At 43.0% G+C, this 19,249-nt stretch overlaps 1 protein-coding gene across 1 annotated transcript; it reads left to right on the top strand.

Moving 5' to 3' along the window:
- Window positions 1-5,929: 5,929 nt before the first annotated feature.
- LOC149978348 (histone-lysine N-methyltransferase PRDM9-like) lies at window positions 5,930-10,836 on the top strand. Its single transcript, XM_090198127.1, is given in 7 exon segments — window positions 5,930-5,987; window positions 8,048-8,176; window positions 8,295-8,566; window positions 8,654-8,721; window positions 9,279-9,454; window positions 9,998-10,339; window positions 10,342-10,836. Coding segments are annotated over 7 exon segments (1,284 nt in total). The 3' UTR covers window positions 10,581-10,836.
- The last annotated feature ends 8,413 nt before the right edge of the window (window positions 10,837-19,249 follow it).

A 19,249-nucleotide genomic window follows, 5' to 3' on the forward strand; every position in this document is an offset into this window, starting at 1 on the left:
GCAGAAATTTTCTTCCTGCAACACTAACTCAAAAAGGTTCTGGGACACTGTAAAGTCCATGGAGAACACCTCCTCCCAGCTGCCCACTGCACTGAAGATAGGAAACCTTGTCACCACTGATAAATCCACTATAATTGAGAATTTCAATAAGCATTTTTCTAAGGCTGGCCATGCTTTCCACCTGGCTACCCCTACCCCGGTCAACAGCACTGCACCCCCCACAACAACTCGCCCAAGCCTTCCCCATTTCTCCTTCTCCCAAATCCAGTCAGCTGATGTTCTGAAAGAGCTGCAAAATCTGGACCCCTACAAATCAGCCGGGCTAGACAATCTGGACCCTTTCTTTCTAAAATGATCTGCCGAAATTGTTGCCACCCCTATTACTAGCCTGTTCAACCTCTCTTTCGTGTTGTCTGAGATTCCCAAAGATTGGAAAGCAGCTGCGGTCATCCCCCTCTTCAAAGTGGGGACACTCTAAACCCAAACTGCTACAGACCTATATTGGCCATATACCTCAAACCCCTGAGGTGCCTTATTGCTATTATAAACTGGTTACTGACGTAATTAGAGCAGTAAAAATACATGTTTTGTCATACCTGTGGTATGTGGTCTGATATACCACGGGTGTCAGCCAATCAGCATTCAGGGCTTGAACCACCCAGTTTATAATTGTAAATCATTCAAATTTCCGCATATGCACAACTAGATAAATCCAACAGGAGAGTTTGAGTGATGGAAGTTGGACATAGGATCTCGAAATCTCTGAGCACAAAAACACTTGGACGAACTTCAAAAAACAGATGTTAGGCTATTTTCTGTGCCATTATAAATAGCATATTTGTGAGTTTGACTTGTTATTTCAATAGGCATGGCTACTGACAAAAATCTGTGTTTATAATTTCAATTCAACATTGCCATGGTTTGCTGAGCTAGATGCAGGTAGCCTACAGTCCCTGATAGGACAACATATAATTTAATGGAAAAGTCCACAATGAAACTGACATCGAATGTGGAGAATGATACATTTGCGATAGAGCTGTAACCATGGTCACAATTGATAACTTCCAATTTAATGAACTAAACATGGGCATTAATAATTGCATAATAACACAAGGCTACAACAACAAACTGAAGTGATATACTATTTATTATCTATCCATTTGCCAACTCCAGGTAGGCTACACAAGTGGCACAAATATATTTGGTGTGATTCCAGTGATATCGTCATTTCAACATATGCATTTTATGAAATGGTAGGATATAGTAGCCTACATGGCATCAAAAGTAATAGGCTACTTTATGGCCAACAGATGCAAATATATCGTTCTCCACATTTAATGTCAATCTCATTGTGGGCTTTTTCCCAGAACAGAAGGACGTGAGGGAGTTCCATAATTTCCATTTCAAATTTACACTCGTGCAGCGCTCGAGACCCAAGAACTGAGAATGCCTGAAACCCTTTGCTTCTCTTGATACTGTTTTCCGTAAGAAAAGTCAACATTAGAATGTATTTGACAATTCTAAATAGCCTGCCTACAACTGGTAAAAAGTTGTGACTCTCAACCAGTGCTCTCAACACACACACCCCTCCGGCTCTCCCCCTCCCCACTCACGCACTCACTCACTCACCAGTAACGGCCTGCCGCACTGCCTGATCGTCAGCAGGTCACAGTGAATATATATATATTTTAAAGAGAAACGCAATGTGTGTTGCAATTTAATGTGAGCCCCAAAAAACGCAACACCAATACATTTTCACCTGCGACATAGTTTTACGAAAAAATGCAGACATGGCAACCCTGAGCATAGTTGGCAGAACAAGCAAGGAGGTGGGCAAAGCCAAGCAAGAGCTAGCGAGGTCTTATTGGCTTATTGTTGCATTTATTTGCATATTTCCGTTAGGGAATGACTCCTGAATTTCTGGTGTGTACAAAGTCAATTCGACTTTGCACTGCTAAAGAATGTACTTTTTTTATTGGTCAAAGCATCAGGTCTATAAATCTTAGTGCACTGTGTTAGTAACATATTCTAGTTTGGGGAACAGAAACATTTATTGAGATCAGATGTTTCATCGATGAGTAAATTAGCAGAATGTGGGCCTGGTTTTTCACCTCATTCAATCCTCACCCTCTAGACTCGACTTCCTATCACAATCATATTTGGTTGTGAGAAAAATGTTATAAACAGATGCTTCAGAATTATAGCCCCTGTGATGTGCCTGTGTTACCCTCTTCTGTCTGGGATTTTAGATTCATCACTATTATTTTTTACATTTTTGTCCTACTCCTGTATTGCACCATGTCTCTACTGTGTGTTGTATTGAGCAGAGTGTCTCTACTGTGTGTTGTATTGAGCAGAGTGTCTCTACTGTGTGTTGTATTGAGCAGAGTGTCTCTACTGTGTGTTGTATTGAGCAGAGTGTCTCTACTGTGTGTTGTATTGAGCAGAGTGTCTCTACTGTGTGTGTTATATTGAGCAGAGTGTCTCTACTGTGTGTTGTATTGAGCAGAGTGTCTCTACTGTGTGTGTTATATTGAGCAGAGTGTCTCTACTGTGTGTTGTATTGAGCAGAGTGTCTCTACTGTGTGTGTTGTATTGAGCAGTGTCTCTACTGTGTGTTGTATTGAGCAGAGTGTCTCTACTGTGTGTGCTGTATGGAGCAGAGTGTCTCTACTGTGTGTTGTATTGAGCAGAGTGTCTCTACTGTGTGTTGTATTGAGCAGAGTGTCTCTACTGTGTGGGTTGTATTGAGCAGAGTGTCTCTACTGTGTGTTGTATTGAGCAGAGTGTCTCTACTGTGTGTTGTATTGAGCAGAGTGTCTCTACTGTGTGTTGTATTGAGCAGAGTGTCTCTACTGTGTGTGTTGTATTGAGCAGAGTGTCTCTACTGTGTGTGTTATATTGAGCAGAGTGTATCTACTGTGTGTTGTATTGAGCAGTGTCTCTACTGTGTGTTGTATTGAGCAGAGTGTCTCTACTGTGTGTGTTGTATTGAGCAGAGTGTCTCTACTGTGTGTTGTATGGAGCAGAGTGTCTCTACTGTGTGTTGTATTGAGCAGAGTGTCTCTACTGTGTGTGTTATATTGAGCAGAGTGTCTCTACTGTGTGTGTTGTATTGAGCAGAGTGTCTCTACTGTGTGTTGTATTGAGCAGAGTGTCTCTACTGTGTGTTGTATTGAGCAGAGTGTCTCTACTGTGTGTGTTGTATCGAGCAGAGTGTCTCTACTACTGTACTATTTCTAAGCTGTGAAATACCTGTAATATAGATGTTTCCTTTTTGGGGTAAATTTGGGTTGGGTTTCTTAAAGTGGGTCTCTCTTGGGTCTGCTCAAAAGTGTGACATTGTTCTATAATCGCTATAGTTTGGTTGCGTTTTGGGCTGTCATAATCATTAAATGATGGAACTTCCTCACGTATTGAGCAGTGTCTTTACTGTGTGTTTGTTGTATTGAGCAGTGTCTTTACTGTGTGTTTGTTGTATAGAGCAGTGTTTCTACTGTGTGTGGAATGTGTCCCTCAGGGCTGAACTCTCCAGTACCTGATTTTATGAGGAGAGGCAGACCTAAACTGGTGAACAATGATCCGCTTCTCGCACCCAGTGACTCCGAGGAGGATGAGTGGACCCCTCGACTGGAGAGATGCCCACCAGGTAGAGTTTGTGATATTTTGAAAACAAACTTTACTATCTACACAAACATTTACAACAACTGGGGAAACGCAGGCGCTGACACAAACCCGCTGGTTGACTTGAAAAACAAGATGAACTGGCAACAGACAAACAGAGAACACAGGTATAAATACACAGGGGAAGATGAGCGACACCTGGAGTGGGGTGGAGACAATCACAAAGACAGGTGAAACAGATCAGGGTGTGACATGCACGTCCTGTTAAAACTAACACAGCTCAAAAACAACATTGCATCTGGGAATAATGTGTATATCATTGGTTAGACAATTTGTAGAAGACAGCTAGCTAGCTAGATTTTGATTAAAGTGTGTCGCCAACACAGTCAGTGTAACAATACTTTTTTTTGTTTATCACTTTCATCGATATCATGATGAAATCAATAGAAAAGGGGGGAAAACTCTTGGGTTGTAGGACTGTTAAAACTAACACTATTCTAAGGCCATGTGGAAACTTTGCAGGTAGCCTAGCTGTTAAGAGTGTCAGGCCAATAACTGAAAGGTTGCTGGTTCAAATCCACAAGCGAACAATGTGCAAAATCTGTCTGTGCTCTTGAGCAAGGCAGAACGGTAATTGCTCCTGTAAATCGCGCTGGATAAGAGTGTCTGTCTGCTAAATTACCCCAAATATATATAATGGTTGGTTAGACGGGAACCTGTAGAAAGCTTTTGTCTAGATTGTGTGTGGCCAGCAACATTGTTTTTTAAAGAATTCCACGAATTATCAGTGCCATTTGAGAAAGAAAATGATAGCGACCCCAGCGTGTGTTAACAAAATCAACAGTTTGAAACCAAAGCTATTCATCTGTTATGTATTTGATATTTTGTCATCGTGTGGACTGTAAACATTTATACTAACATTACCAATCTGAGGTAAAAAAGGACGTGTATCCCCCCCCCCCCCCCCCCAATTTGATGTCGTTAAAATGTGGGGTGTAAAGTAGTAACCTCTTCATGAAAAGTAGTGTAACATACATTTATTAGATATGGCAAAATGGTTCAATATCTTATGTTAGGATGATGGTAATGAAGCAAACTCACAGATTTCTTCAATAATCACATTTCACAATAGTTCAACCATTTTAGAGCTGAAACATGTTTATTCCTGAACACAATTTAACCAGGCGATTTAGACTAGAGCGTCCAAAGGATCTGCAGCAGGCTGAACGTTAGCCGTACCTAATAGAAGAGGTCTGTTAGTGGCCAGGTAAGGCTTATATTAGTTCTCTGATCTGTCCCCACAGCACCACAGAGCTGCCGACCCCCAACCAGGAGACCAGCAGTGTCGCTGGGAGTACCCCAGCCTGACAATCCTGCCACACCTACACCTACAGTACAGGTAAGTGTTTTGTAAAAAAATACCTGCACATGTAACTGTTTTTTAAAATACCTGCACAGGTGCATGCTATTACCGACCTCTGCCTGACCTGACCCTGGGCCTGTCTGCCGTCCTGTACCTTGGCCCCACTACTATGGATTATTAACCCCTGCCTGCCTTGACCTGTCATTTGCCTGCCCATGTTGCAATAAACATTGTTACTTCAACACAGTCTGCACTTTGGTCTACCTGAAACCTGATAGTTCAAACTGGCCATGACTGACCTAGCAGACCAGCTCTAAAATGCCATCTCCTCCCAAGGAGCCCTCATTGGTACACACAAGGAGTTGCTTCGTGGTCTGATGGAAGGGTTCCAGGACGTGGCCAAAAGTCACATCCTAGCATTGTACGCTTTGCGGGAGCAATTCCGTGGGTTGCCTACTACGACGGTAACCTCCCAGCCCCTCAGTAACCCGGCTGGTAACTGTACCATTTCCAGGGAATCCCGCTTACTTACCCCGGAGCGCTACGATGGAGATTCTAGAACCTGCTGGGCCTTTCTCTCCCAGTGCTCCCTCGTTTTCCAGCTGCAGCCTAATTCGTTCCCCTCGGTCCACTCGAAGATAGCGTACATTATTACGCTGATGTCCAGGAGGGCACTTCCCTGGGCCACGGTGATGTGGGAGCAACAATCCGCCATCTGTCTCAGTCTGGAGGTATTCGTGGCGGAGGTGAGGAAAGTTTGAGGCTCCGGTGCCCAGCAGAGAGGCTGCCTGGAAGTTACTCCAGTTTCGGCAGGATTCCCTCAGTGTGGCAGACTATGCAGTGGTTTTCCGCACGCTAGCAGCGGAGGGTGCCTGGAACCCGGAAGCGCTGTTTGACACATTCCTGCACGGATTATCGGCGAAAGTAAAAGACGAGCTACCAATGGATCTCGACTCACTCATCGCCTTAACCATCCGGGTCGATGGTCGGCTACGAGAACGTAAGAGGGAAAAGTGGTCCGATTGCCGTCCCAATTGCTCACTCAAGGATCCCACCTTGCATCTGATGAACTCCGGGAGTCCCCGAGAGGATCAGAGCTTACCCGAGTTCCTCCAAGAGCCTCCGAAGACTGCCAAGTTGCCCCTTCCCGAGCCAATGCAGCTCGGCAGTGCTAGGCTGTCTCCAGCCGAATGCGTATGCAGACTTAACACCCAGAGTTGTCTGTATTGCGATACTGCCAGTCATTATGTGTCTACCTGTCCCTTCAAGAGAAATAGCTCATGGTTAGGAATGAGTACTCTGGTGGGTCTTAAGGATAATGTTGCTTCTTCCCCTACGCGCCCCCCTTTCCATGTCACCCTGTTGTGGGGCGACCAGTCAAAGTCTCTCCAGATACTCATCGACTCGGGGGGGCCGATATGAGTATTATGGACGTTGCCCTGGCATCTGAGCTGGGCATCCCCACTCAACCCCTCTCCATTCCCATGAATGTTAGAGCACTGGGCGTGCTCTCTACAGTCATGACCAAAAGTTGAGAATGACACAAATATTAATTTTCACAAAGTCTGCTGCCTCAGTTTGTGTAATGGCAATTTGCATATACTCCAGAATGTTATGAAGAGTGGTCAGATGATTTGCAATTAATAGCTCTGTCAAGCTGATTGTGTTCGAATAACAGACTGGAAGCCTCAAAAGGAGGGTGGTGCTTGGAATCATTGTTCTTCCTCTGTCTACCATGGTTACCTGGAAGGAAACATGTGCCGTCATCATTGCTTTGCACAAAAATGGCTTCACTGGCAAGGATATTGCTGCCAGTAAGATTGCACCTAAATCAACCATTTATCGGATCATCAAGAACTACAAGGAGAGCGTTTCAATTGTTGTGAAGAAGGCTACAGGGTGCCCAAGAAAGTCCAGGAAGCTCCAGGAGCGTCTCCTAAAATTGATTCAGCTGCGGGATCAGGGCACCACCAGTACAGAGCTTGCTCAGGAATGGCAGTAGGCAGGTGTGAGTGCATCTGCACACACAGTGAGGCGAAAACTTTTTGAGGATGGCCTGGTGTCAAGAAGGGCAGCAAAGAAGCCACTTCTCTCTAGGAAAAACATCAGGGACAGACTGATATTCTGCAAAATGTACAGGGATTGGACTGCTGATGACTGGGGTAAAAGTTTAAAATTAATATTTGATTTGGTCTGAGAGAAAAGATGGGGCACATTGACTTAATCTAGCCACCGTGTCAGATTTCAAAAAGGCTTTACAGCGAAAGCAAACCATGCTATTATCTAAGGACAGCACCCCATCACACAAACACATGACAATCATAATTCAACCCGCCAGGCGCGACACAAAACTCAGAAATAACAATATAATTCATGCCTTACCTTTGAAGATCTTCTTCTGTTGGCACTCCAATATGTCCCATAAACATCATAAATGGCCCTTTTGTTCGATAAATTCCATCGTTATATCTCCAATATTTCCATTTATTTGGCGCGTTTGATTCAGCAAAACACTGGTTCCAACTCGCGCAACATGACTACAAAATATCTAATAAGTTACCTGTAATCTTGATCCAAACATTTCCAACAACTTTCCTAATACAACTTGGGGCCCCAACCCACAACAGCACTAGACTCGACCCTCATTCTGAACAGCCATACTTCTTCATTACTCAAAAGAAAAACATCAACACATTTCTTAAGACTGTTGACATCCAGTGGAAATGATAGGAACTGCAAGCAAGTGCCTTAGAAATCTAGATCCACATAGAAAACCCATTGCAAACACTGTCACCTCAAAAAATAAAATTCCTGAATGGTTTGTTCTCGGGGTTTCGCCTGCCAAATGTTCTGTTATACGCACAGACATCATTTTAACAGTTTTAGAAACTTCAGAGTGTTTTCTATCCAAATCTTCCAATTATATGCATATCCTAGCTGGGCCTCCTTGCTATGCCTGAGTAGAAGGCAGTTTACTTTGGGTACGCTTTTCATCCAAAATTCTGAATGCTGCCCCCTATCCTAAAAAAATTAAGCGTGTGTGTGCATTGTCTGCACCAGGCCTGTCTAAGAGAGAGTGGCTGGAAAGGCAGAAAACACTGAACACATACAAGCACGGTAGAAACCTGAGAGACAGACCAAGAATAACTTACACAGAGGAGGAGGTCCCCAAAGATGACCACTACCTCTGTGAGTCATGTTATCTTTCTCAACCATTCAGTTTTTTTACATTTTGAATCCAATTTTGAGTCTTCATCATCATGATAACTGATGTTTAATATGTTCTGTTTATCTTTCTCTCTCCCAGACTGTGAGGACTGGAAGTCTTTCTTCATGGAGGAGTGTGAGCTTCATGGTCCTGCCTTCTTCGTCCCTGACATCCCTGCCCCCTTAGGAGTCCCTGACAGGGCCAGACTCACCCTGCCGTCCGGCCTGGAGGTCAGGGCATCGGGCATCCCTGAAGCAGGACTGGGGGTGTTCAACCAAGGAAACACTGTGCCTGCAGGAGTCCACTATGGACCTTATGAAGGAGAGATGACAGACAAGGACCAGGCCATGGAGAGTGGATGCTCCTGGGTGGTGAGAGGAGTGTGTGTGTCATTGGGCTGTGCTTACATATTTTCCAACCTGATCAAAACTGTAAATATGAATTGTTGTTTTCCTCAGATCTACAAGAGCAGACACTGGGACGACTACATCGATGCTGGGAGAGACACTCACTCCGACTGGATGAGGTGAGCAACACTGTTAAGCACAGAATTCTCACAGTCCTCTTCCTCCTCCTGTTTCTCTCTGTAAGTACAGAGGAAGTCTCACAGTCCTCTTCCTCCTGTTTCTCTCTGTAAGTACAGAGGAAGTCTCACAGTCCTCTTCCTCCTCCTGTTTCTGTAAGTACAGAGGAAGTCTCACAGTCCTCTTCCTCCTGTTTCTCTCTGTAAGTACAGAGGAAGTCTCACAGTCCTCTTCCTCCTGTTTCTCTCTGTAAGTACAGAGGAAGTCTCACAGTCCTCTTCCTCCTCCTGTTTCTGTAAGTACAGAGGAAGTCTCACAGTCCTCTTCCTCCTGTTTCTCTCTGTAAGTACAGAGGAAGTCTCACAGTCCTCTTCCTCCTCCTGTTTCTGTAAGTACAGAGGAAGTCTCACAGTCCTCTTCCTCCTGTTTCTCTCTGTCTCAAGTCTCAATTTTCTTCCTCCTTTTTTCTCTATGTACCTACCTACCTGTCTCATACTCTATTTGATAGCTGATAATCTTAATGTAGTTATTCTACATAAACCCCCTACTTCTCTCTCAGGTATGTGAACTGTGCTCGTAGTGAAGAAGAACAGAATCTGGTGTCCTTCCAATACAGAGGAGGGATTCTGTACCGCTGCTGTAAGCCCATAGCTGTTGGTTTGGTACGGAGGGGAGACGCCAGAGACCTGGGCATTGTCTTCGACTACCTCTGGGACAGAAAGAGCTCTGCTACAGGTACCTAACACTCTCCCCTCTCTTCATCCCCCTCTCTCTTCCTCTGGAACAACAAGAGCACTGCCCTTGTCTTATCCCCCTCTCTTCATCCCTTTCTCTACTCCTCTGGAACAACAAGAGCACTCCCCTTACCTTATCCTCCTCTCTTCATCCCTTCCTCTATTCCTCTGAAACTGCCCTTACCCTATCCTCCTCTCTTCATCCCTCTCTATTCCTCTGGAACAACAAGAGCACTCCCATTACCTTATCCTCCTCTCTTCATCCCTCTCTATTCCTCTGAAACTGCCCTTGCTACATCCTCCTCAGTTCACTCCTCTTACATTCATTTTTTACTTTCTATTACATAATTAATACTAATTTCTCAAATGAAACTCCTCATTGATGTTAAATATATTTTATGCTGTGTATTATCATACTGGTCATACTGGAGTTTTCTCTGTTCATGTCAGGTGTGTTAGAAAAATAATGATCATGTGAACTTAGTTTCCCTTATTTTAATTACTCTCTTTCTCTCTTTCTCTCTACCCTCCATCTCTCTCTTAGATGTGAACATTGAGTCTTTCCAGATCTTCACGTGCTCTGGCTGTCCGTTCTCCTTCACCTCTCAGATCTTCCTCCTCAAGCACATAAAGAGATGTCACCATGATGAGTATGTCAGACTGTTGAGGAGTGGAGAGATCAGATCAGAGAATCTCATGTCCTCCAGCAGCTCACAACACCATGGAACCACCACAGCTTTATTCAACCCAGCTCCCACCAGGAAACGGAGAGAGACGGACGAGCCACGGCCACACCGTTCTCAGTGTGGGAAGAGATTCGCAACAGGGATAAATCTCATCAGACACCAGCCCATTCACACGGGAGAAAAGCTGTTCTACTGCTCCCAGTTGGAAAGAGTTTCACAACAGGGAGGAATCTCATCAGACACCAGCCCATTCACACGGGAGAGAATCCATTCTACTGCTCCCAGTGTGGGAGGAGCTTCACAACAGGGAGGAATCTCATCAGACACCAGCGCATTCACACGGGAGAGAATCCATTCCACTGCTCCCAGTGTGGGAGGAGCTTCAGTCGGTCAGGAAATTTAAAGATACACCAGTGTTCTAAAAAGAGTAAAGAACTTTAGATTTCTCTTGAAATTGGGACGGTGATGTAACACTGATTGAACATTACACTTACATCACTGTTACAAGAAATATAAAATATGTATTTTCTTTTACATAGGTACTGATTAATTATGATATTCGTGGAACTTTCAACACTAACCATTTAAAAAAAAATTGTTAGGCATAAATGTAAATGAAATCTTACATAAATGTTATATGTGTAAATACTAAGGAAAGTCTTTATTAAACTGAAATATATACCTTCCAAGTTATAAACATGACAAGGTTTTAATCCATTTCTATGTGATAATAAAATATGCCTTTGGTGTTAATCTGGTGTAATTAGTGTCAGATATTAACAACTCACCCAGAGGAGGATTCAGTGATCTTCTTCATCCTAATCATTCCGTTAATTCACTTTTCATTTCCTGATGATGATGCGCACTCCATAAGTACATTTAAACTTTGATGATCCATGTTTACTAGAAGTGTAAGGGATCTCGTCCTCCTCTTCTGAGGAGGAGTAGCGAGAAGGATCGGAGGACCAAAAAGCAGTGTGGTAAGTGTCCATAATTTAATGAAGCAAAATGAACACTGAACAAAAACAATAAACAACAAACGAACAGTCCCGTAAGGTGAATGACAAACTCTAAACCCACGAAACCCACGAAACCCAGGTGGAAAAAGGCTACCTAAGTATGATTCTCAATCAGGGACAACAATTGACAGCTGCCTCTGATTGAGAACCATGCTAGTCCGAACTCAAAAACCAACAGAAAGAATGCCCACCCAACTCACGCCCTGACCATACTAAAACAAATAATAAAATAACAGAACTATGACCAGTGTGTAACCCTGGATGGAGATAGAGTAATTTCATTTGACCATGAATTCAATTAATATAAACCATTTTAGAACACCTTTCAGTTGTCTATAATATTTACAATAAAAAACACCTGAATAAACACAAGAGGAGGGCTGCTGCTATATGGCAGATTAGCATTTGATTAGCTCTCAAGTAATTCCTACAGTAAAATTCCAGTTCCCGGATATAAGGACCAGGTCCAAAACTGGTCCCCTACTCCAGTCTTGCAGTACACCCAACAGCCCAACTCCAGTCTTGCAGTACACCCAACAGCCCAACTCCAGTCTTGCAGTACACCCAACAGCCCAACTCCAGTCTTGCAGTACACCCAACAGCCCAACTCCAGTCCTCCAGTACCCCCAACAGCCCAACTCCAGTACCCCAACAGCCCAACTCCAGTACCCCCAACAGCCCAACTCCAGTACCCCCAACAGCCCAACTCAGGTACCCCCATCAGCCCAACTCAGGTACCCCCAGCAGCCCAACTCCAGTACCCCCAACAGCCCAACTCCAGTACCCCCAACAGTGTTTCCCAACTCTAGTACCCCGATCAGCCATACTCCAGTTTCTCCAACAGCCCAACTCCTGTACCCCCATCAGCATGTGATGAATACAACAGGTGTAGTATGGCTTTACCTTGAAATGCTTACGACCCTTCCCAACGATAAAACAATGTAAATATTAACACGAGGAAATCAATGCGCAAGAATGAAGCTATATACAGGGAGCACTGGAGGTTGGTTCTCACCTTAATTGGGGAGGATGGACTCATGGTAATGGCTGGAACGGAATGAGTACAATGGTAACAGACATAAAACACACGGCCGTCCTCCCCTCAGTAGCCTCCTGTGACAGGGAGTATCAGTACCAGGTCAATGTTCAGGGGTATGAGGTATTTGAGGTATAAATGTACATAAAGGCAGAGTAAAGTGACTAAGCCTCAGGATAGATAATACAAGTAAAATGGAAGAACAGCAACAGCATATGATGAGTGTAAACGTGTGTGTGTGTGTTGTGTCAGCATGTGTGTGTGTGTGTGTGTGTGTGTGTGTGTGTGTGTTTGTGTATAGGTCTGTTGGGGGCATTTGTGGATTGAGGAAACACTATGTAACGGTTTGGACCTGCCAGGTAGGTCGTGCCTACCAGAGAAAATATTGATTTGCCCAGTGGAAAATCACTGCACATACACCTAATTTCCTGACAGGATTGGCTCCTGTTCTGTGGCCATATTAAGTGTTTCAGAGTTGAGATGCTGATTTAGGATCAGTTTAGTCTTTTAGATCATAATGAATATGACTTCGTGGACTGGGGGGGGGGGGGGAACTGTATATAGTGTGCTTGTGTTATTGTTCTACCATGTGTTATTAATTACTGCATTGTTATTGATTACTGCATTGTTATTGATTACTACATTGTTATTGATTACTGCATTGTTATTGATTACTACATTGTTATTGATTACTACATTGTTATTGATTACTGCATTGTTATTGATTACTGCATTGTTATTGATTACTGCATTGTTATTGATGACTACATTATTATTGATTACTACGTTGTTATTAATTACTGCATTGTTATTGATTACTACATTGTTATTGATTACTGCATTGTTATTGATTACTACATTGTTATTGATTACTACATTGTTATTGATTACTACATTGTTATTGATTACTGCATTGTTATTGATTACTGCATTGTTATTGATTACTACATTGTTATTGATTACTACATTGTTATTTATTACTGCATTGTTATTGATTACTACATTATTATTGATTACTGCACTGTTATTAATTACTACATTGTTATTTATTACTGCATTGTTATTGATTACTACATTATTATTGATTACTGCATTGTTATTGATTACTACATTGTTATTGATTACTACATTGTTATTGATTACTGCATTGTTATTGATTACTGCATTGTTATTGATTACTGCATTGTTATTGATGACTACATTGTTATTGATTACTGCATTGTTATTGATTACTACATTATTATTGATTACTGCATTGTTATTGATTACTGCATTGTTATTGATTACTACATTATTATTGATTACTGCACTGTTATTGATTACTACATTGTTATTGATTACTACATTGTTATTGATTACTACATTGTTATTGATTACTACATTGTTATTTATTACTGCATTGTTATTGATTACTACATTATTATTGATTACTGCATTGTTATTGATTACTACATTATTATTGATTACTGCATTGTTATTGATTACTACATTATTATTGATTACTGCACTGTTATTAATTACTACATTATTATTGATTACTGCATTGTTATTGATTACTGCACTGTTATTAATTACTGCATTGTTATTGATTACTACATTGTTATTGATTACTGCATTGTTATTGATTATTGCATTGTTATTGATTACTACGTTGTTATTGATTACTACATTGTTATTGATTACTGCATTGTTATTGATTACTGCATTGTTATTGATTACTACGTTGTTATTGATTACTACATTGTTATTGATTACTACGTTGTTATTGATTACTACATTGTTATTGATTACTGCATTGTTATTGATTACTACGTTGTTATTGATTACTACATTGTTATTGATTACTGCATTGTTATTGATTACTACATTGTTATTGATTATTGCATTGTTATTGATTACTACGTTGTTATTGATTACTACATTGTTATTGATTACTGCATTGTTATTGATTACTGCATTGTTATTGATTACTACATTGTTATTGATTACTGCATTGTTATTGATTATTGCATTGTTATTGATTACTGCATTGTTATTGATTACTACATTGTTATTGATTACTGCATTGTTATTGATTACTGCATTGTTATTAATTACTGCATTGTTATTGATTACTACATTGTTATTGATTATTGCATTGTTATTGATTACTACATTGTTATTGATTACTACATTGTTATTGATTACTGCATTGTTATTGATTACTACATTGTTATTGATTACTGCATTGTTATTGATTACTGCATTGTTATTGATTACGACATTGTTATTGATTACTACATTGTTATTGATTACTGCATTGTTATTGATTACTACATTATTGTTGATTACTACATTGTTGGGTTTAGAGCTTGCAAGAAAGGCATTTCACTGTACTTGTGCACGTGACATTAAAACATAAAAGTTGAAACCTGATCCTAGATCAGCACTCTTACTCTGAGGCACTTGATACTTATGACCACCTAGTCAGGAATGGGTCCAGGGTTAGCCTGTATTGAGCTTGGGAGAGAGGGAAGGAGAGATAGATACAGGGTAGAGAAAGGAGATGAATGGGCAGAGAACCATAGAGATGAGAGAGAGGAATGGACAGAGAACCAGAGTGATGAGAGAGGAATGGACAGAGAACCAGAGAGATGAGAGAGAGGAATGGACAAAGAACCAGAGAGATGAGAGGGGAATGGACAGAGAACCAGAGAGATGAGAGAGAGGAATGGACAGAGAACCAGAGAGATGAGAGAGACGAATGGACAGAGAACCAGAGAGATGAGAGAGAGGAATGGACAGAGAACCAGAGAGATGAGAGAGAGGAATGGACAGAGAACCAGAGAGATGAGAGGGGAATGGACAGAGAACCAGAGTGATGAGAGAGAGAGGAATGGACAGAGAACCAGAGAGATGAGAGAGAAGAATGGACAGAGAACCAGAGAGATGAGAGGGAAATGGACAGAGAACCAGAGAGATGAGAGAGAGGAATGGACAGAGAACCAGAGAGATGAGAGAGAGGAATGGACAGAGAACCAGAGAGATGAGAGGGGAATGAACAGAGAACCAAAGAGATGAGAGGGGAATGGACAGCGAACCAGAGAGTTGAGAGAGAGGAATGGACAGAGAACCAGAGAGATGAGAGAGAGGAATGGACAGAGAACCAGAGAGATGAGAGAGAGGAATGGACAGAGAACCAGAGAGATGAGAGAGAGGAATGGACAGAGAACCAGAGAGATGAGAGAGAGGAATGGACAGAGAACCAGAGAGATGAGAGAGAGGAATGGACAGAGAACCAGAGAGATGAGAGAGAGGAATGGACAGAGAACCAGAGAGATGAGAGAGAGGAATGGACAGAGAACCAGAGAGATGGGAGGGAAATGGACAGAGAACCAGAGAGATGAGAGAGAGGAATGGACAGAGAACCAGAGAGATGAGAGAGAGGAATGGACAGAGAACCAGAGAGATGAGAGAGAGGAATGGACAGAGAACCAGAGAGATGGGAGGGAAATGGACAGAGAACCAGAGAGATGAGAGAGAGGAATGGACAGAGAACCAGAGAGATGAGAGAGAGGAATGGACAGAGAACCAGAGAGATGAGAGGGGAATGGACAGAGAACCAGAGAGATGAGAGAGAGGAATGGACAGAGAACCAGAGAGAGTAACACGGTTAGAGAAATAACAAAGAGTTCCAGTTTTGCTCCAGCAGGGCTGTCTGCTGAACTACCTGGGTGGCTCTATAGTACCATGGCTAGATTACACTGGGCTATAGCGGAACACAGACATACAGGGCCAAGGTGTGTGTGTGTGTGTGTCTCGCCCTGTCCCATTGTGCCTTGGTTCATCTGAGTGGCGTCTGACATCACTGCTCTGTCTGAGGGTTTTAATAAATGTTCCAAATGGCACCCTATTTCCTACATAGTGCACTACTTTTGACCAGAGCCCTGTGGAACTTGGTTAAAAGTAGTGCACTATGTAAGGAATAGGATGCCATTTGGGACACGTTCTTAAACTAGCATTGTGTCAACATGATTTATCCCTATATTTAAATTGTATGAATCACAGCAACCTCCAAGCATGATCCATTTCATTCAACCTTGTTGGTTTTGAATTTAACAGCAGGTTATGCAATTTAATGAAATGAGGAGGGAGAAGGGAGAGGGAGAGGATTGAGATTGAGAGGGATAGATGGGGTAGAGACAGAGGGAGTGAGGGGAGACAATGAGAACGATATAGAGGAGAGAGAGGAAGAGAGGGACAGGCAGACAGAGAGAGTGGCTGGGAGACAGATAAGGGAGAGAGAGATTTAACTACAAAAATCAATTGTGTTTTGACGTGATGACATTGGAAGAGTGGGTTCTCATGAATGAAAATTAATGGGGGAAGGCCGTGATTATTTTATATTACCATAATCCCCCTCTGCCTCTCCGTCCCCCTCTCTTTCTTCCTTTCTCCCTCTTTCTCTCACTCTCTCTCTCTGCCTCTCCCCCTCTCTCCCTCTCCCCCTTCTTCTTCTCTCCCTCTCTCCCCCTGTTCTTCTCTCCCTCTTCTTCTCTCCCTCTCTCCCCTTCTTATTCTCTCCCTCCCGCCCTTTCTCACTGCGGATCCTCTCACTCAATATTATTGAGAGAGGGAGAGAAGAAGAGGGAGAGAAGAACAGGGGGAGAGAGGGAGAGAAGAAGAGGTGGAGAGAGTTACATTCAGAGAAGGGGAACCTGTCCCAGCATGGTTAAACACAGCAGGGAGATTGATCATATGGCTCTCCCTCCTCTCTCACTCTCCATCCTCTCTCTCTCGCTCTCCCTCCATTCTCACTCTCACTCTCTCTCTCTCTTTCTCTCCTTCCTCTCTCACTCACCCTCTCTCACTCACTCTCCCTCCTCTCTCACTCTCACTATCCCTCATCTCTCACTCACTCACCCTCTCTCACTCACCCTCTCTCACACCCTCCATTCTCACTCTCCCTCCTCTCTCACTCTCCCCCCTCTCTCTCTCACTCTCCTTCCTCTCTCACTCACTCTCCCTCCTCACTCACTCTCCCTACTCTCTCACTCTCCCTCCTCTCTCATTCCCTCTCTCCCCCAGAGTGAATAACCAGTTATAGAAATGGAATGCAGAAGGGGTAATTGTGCAGGTTGATGTTTATTGTCATGAATATCGCACTGCAGGCAGAAATGAGCGATTTCCGCTAGATGGGCCATCGTAAAAATTCTAGAAAATAAAAAGCTTTTTGGTCTTAATTTAAGGTTAGGGTTAGCCATTAGGGTTAGCAGTGTGGTTAAGGTTAGGGTTAAAGTTAAGGTTATGGTTTGTGGCTGTGCCAGGTCTGTACCACTCTGCAGAGCTTCCTCCAGAGAACGATTCAGCGATAATAATTGCCATGCTGCGGTAATTGTGGTGTTTATTAAAAGTTGTGCAGGTCTGGTCTCCCCCACACACACGCGCACACGCACACACACACACACGCACACACACACACACACACACACACACACACACGCACGCACACACACGCACACACACACACACACACACACACGCACACACACACAAACACACACACACACTCTTCTCCCTTTCCCATGTCCAGCTCCTCCCCTCGGCTACAGACGATGAAACATTCTGACGTATCTGCTGCTAGGCAACACCTCCTCGCCAGAGCAGCAAAGTGCCTCATTGTTTTTCTGCCATTCAGAGCAGCTGTCTCAAGGTCTCTGTCTCCCAGAGAGGAGGGAGGACACCTCTGTATGTGTGTGTGTGTGTGTGTGTGTGTGTGTGTGTGTGTCTCTCTCTCCTTATATGTTCCCTGTGTGATCTCTGAGACAACACTGTGCACTCCTCTGCACAGAAAGGAAGGAAGGAAGGAAGGAAGGAAGGAAGGAAGGAAGGAAGGAAGGAAGGAAGGAAGGAAGGAAGGAAGGAAGGAAGGAAGGAAGGAAGGAAGGAAGGAAGGAAGGAAGGAAGGAGGAGAGAGGAGGGAACCATCCAAGGTCTCTAACAAACAAACACATCTCTCTATTTTCACCTGCATGTCTTAGTGAGGACAATCGGTTTCATATGACACAATTTTGCAACAGCATATCCGTTGGCTAGATCTCTAAACTAGGCATTAGATGCGATTGTATGTAATGTGTGTACAGAGTCGTGCTAGGGGGTATGTATCCAGTGTAGATGTAACACCTCTATTATGTTCTAGTTGTCTGCCCACAGCCGCTCTGAGGGTTATAGACTTCTCTGAAGTGTCCGCTACGTGTGTGTGCTTGCAGATGTAAGATCTTAATTTGAGGCAGTTTGCTAGAGCACGAAAATAGTCCTGCAGCATCAAGAAATTTGAATTATTATGTGGATTATAATTCATGGATTTTTTTTAGGAGTTGATACATTTTTCGTAAGGGAAAATTAAGTCTGAAATTCTAAAGTGGAAGTACAAACTTCAGAAGCATTTTTTAAACCTCAAACACACTACAAAATGTTCTACACACACTAAAAAAAGTTCTACAACAACAGGGTGATCAAATTAAGATCATAAGTAACCTCACTAGGGACTCACTCCTACCTGACCGTGCATTCCACAACACTAATAACTGCCCTGAAAATCGCACATAGAGGGAAAGGCTTGTGTGACACACACACACACACACACACACACACACACACACACACACACACACACACACACACACACACACACACACACACACACACACACACACACACACACACACACACACACACACACACACACACACACACACACAGGCAGGCAGACACTCAATAGAATGTGCGAACAAAAGAAAAGGCCAGAGATGAGGGAACACTTTTTATTCCAAAGCAATTGTGCTCTTGGGAGCTGCCTGAAATAAAGGTGTGTAGACAACACTCTGGCCCAAAACATGGTCTTTCCTGTTTCATACAGAAACCTTCCTTTCATACAGAAACCTTCCTTTGATTTCAAGGGACTGTAAATGGCTGTGGTGGGAATTAGAGAGAGAAAGTACCTTATCAATACCCTGCCTGCCTCTGCTTTGAGTTTCCTCTTGGCTCCTCTCAGAGGGAGAACACTGGTGGGGATG

The sequence above is a fragment of the Oncorhynchus mykiss genome, chromosome 14 (genome assembly GCF_057628025.1).
Source record: "Oncorhynchus mykiss isolate SJ-2025 chromosome 14, ASM5762802v1, whole genome shotgun sequence".
In the NCBI taxonomy this organism is placed as follows: domain Eukaryota; kingdom Metazoa; phylum Chordata; class Actinopteri; order Salmoniformes; family Salmonidae; genus Oncorhynchus; species Oncorhynchus mykiss.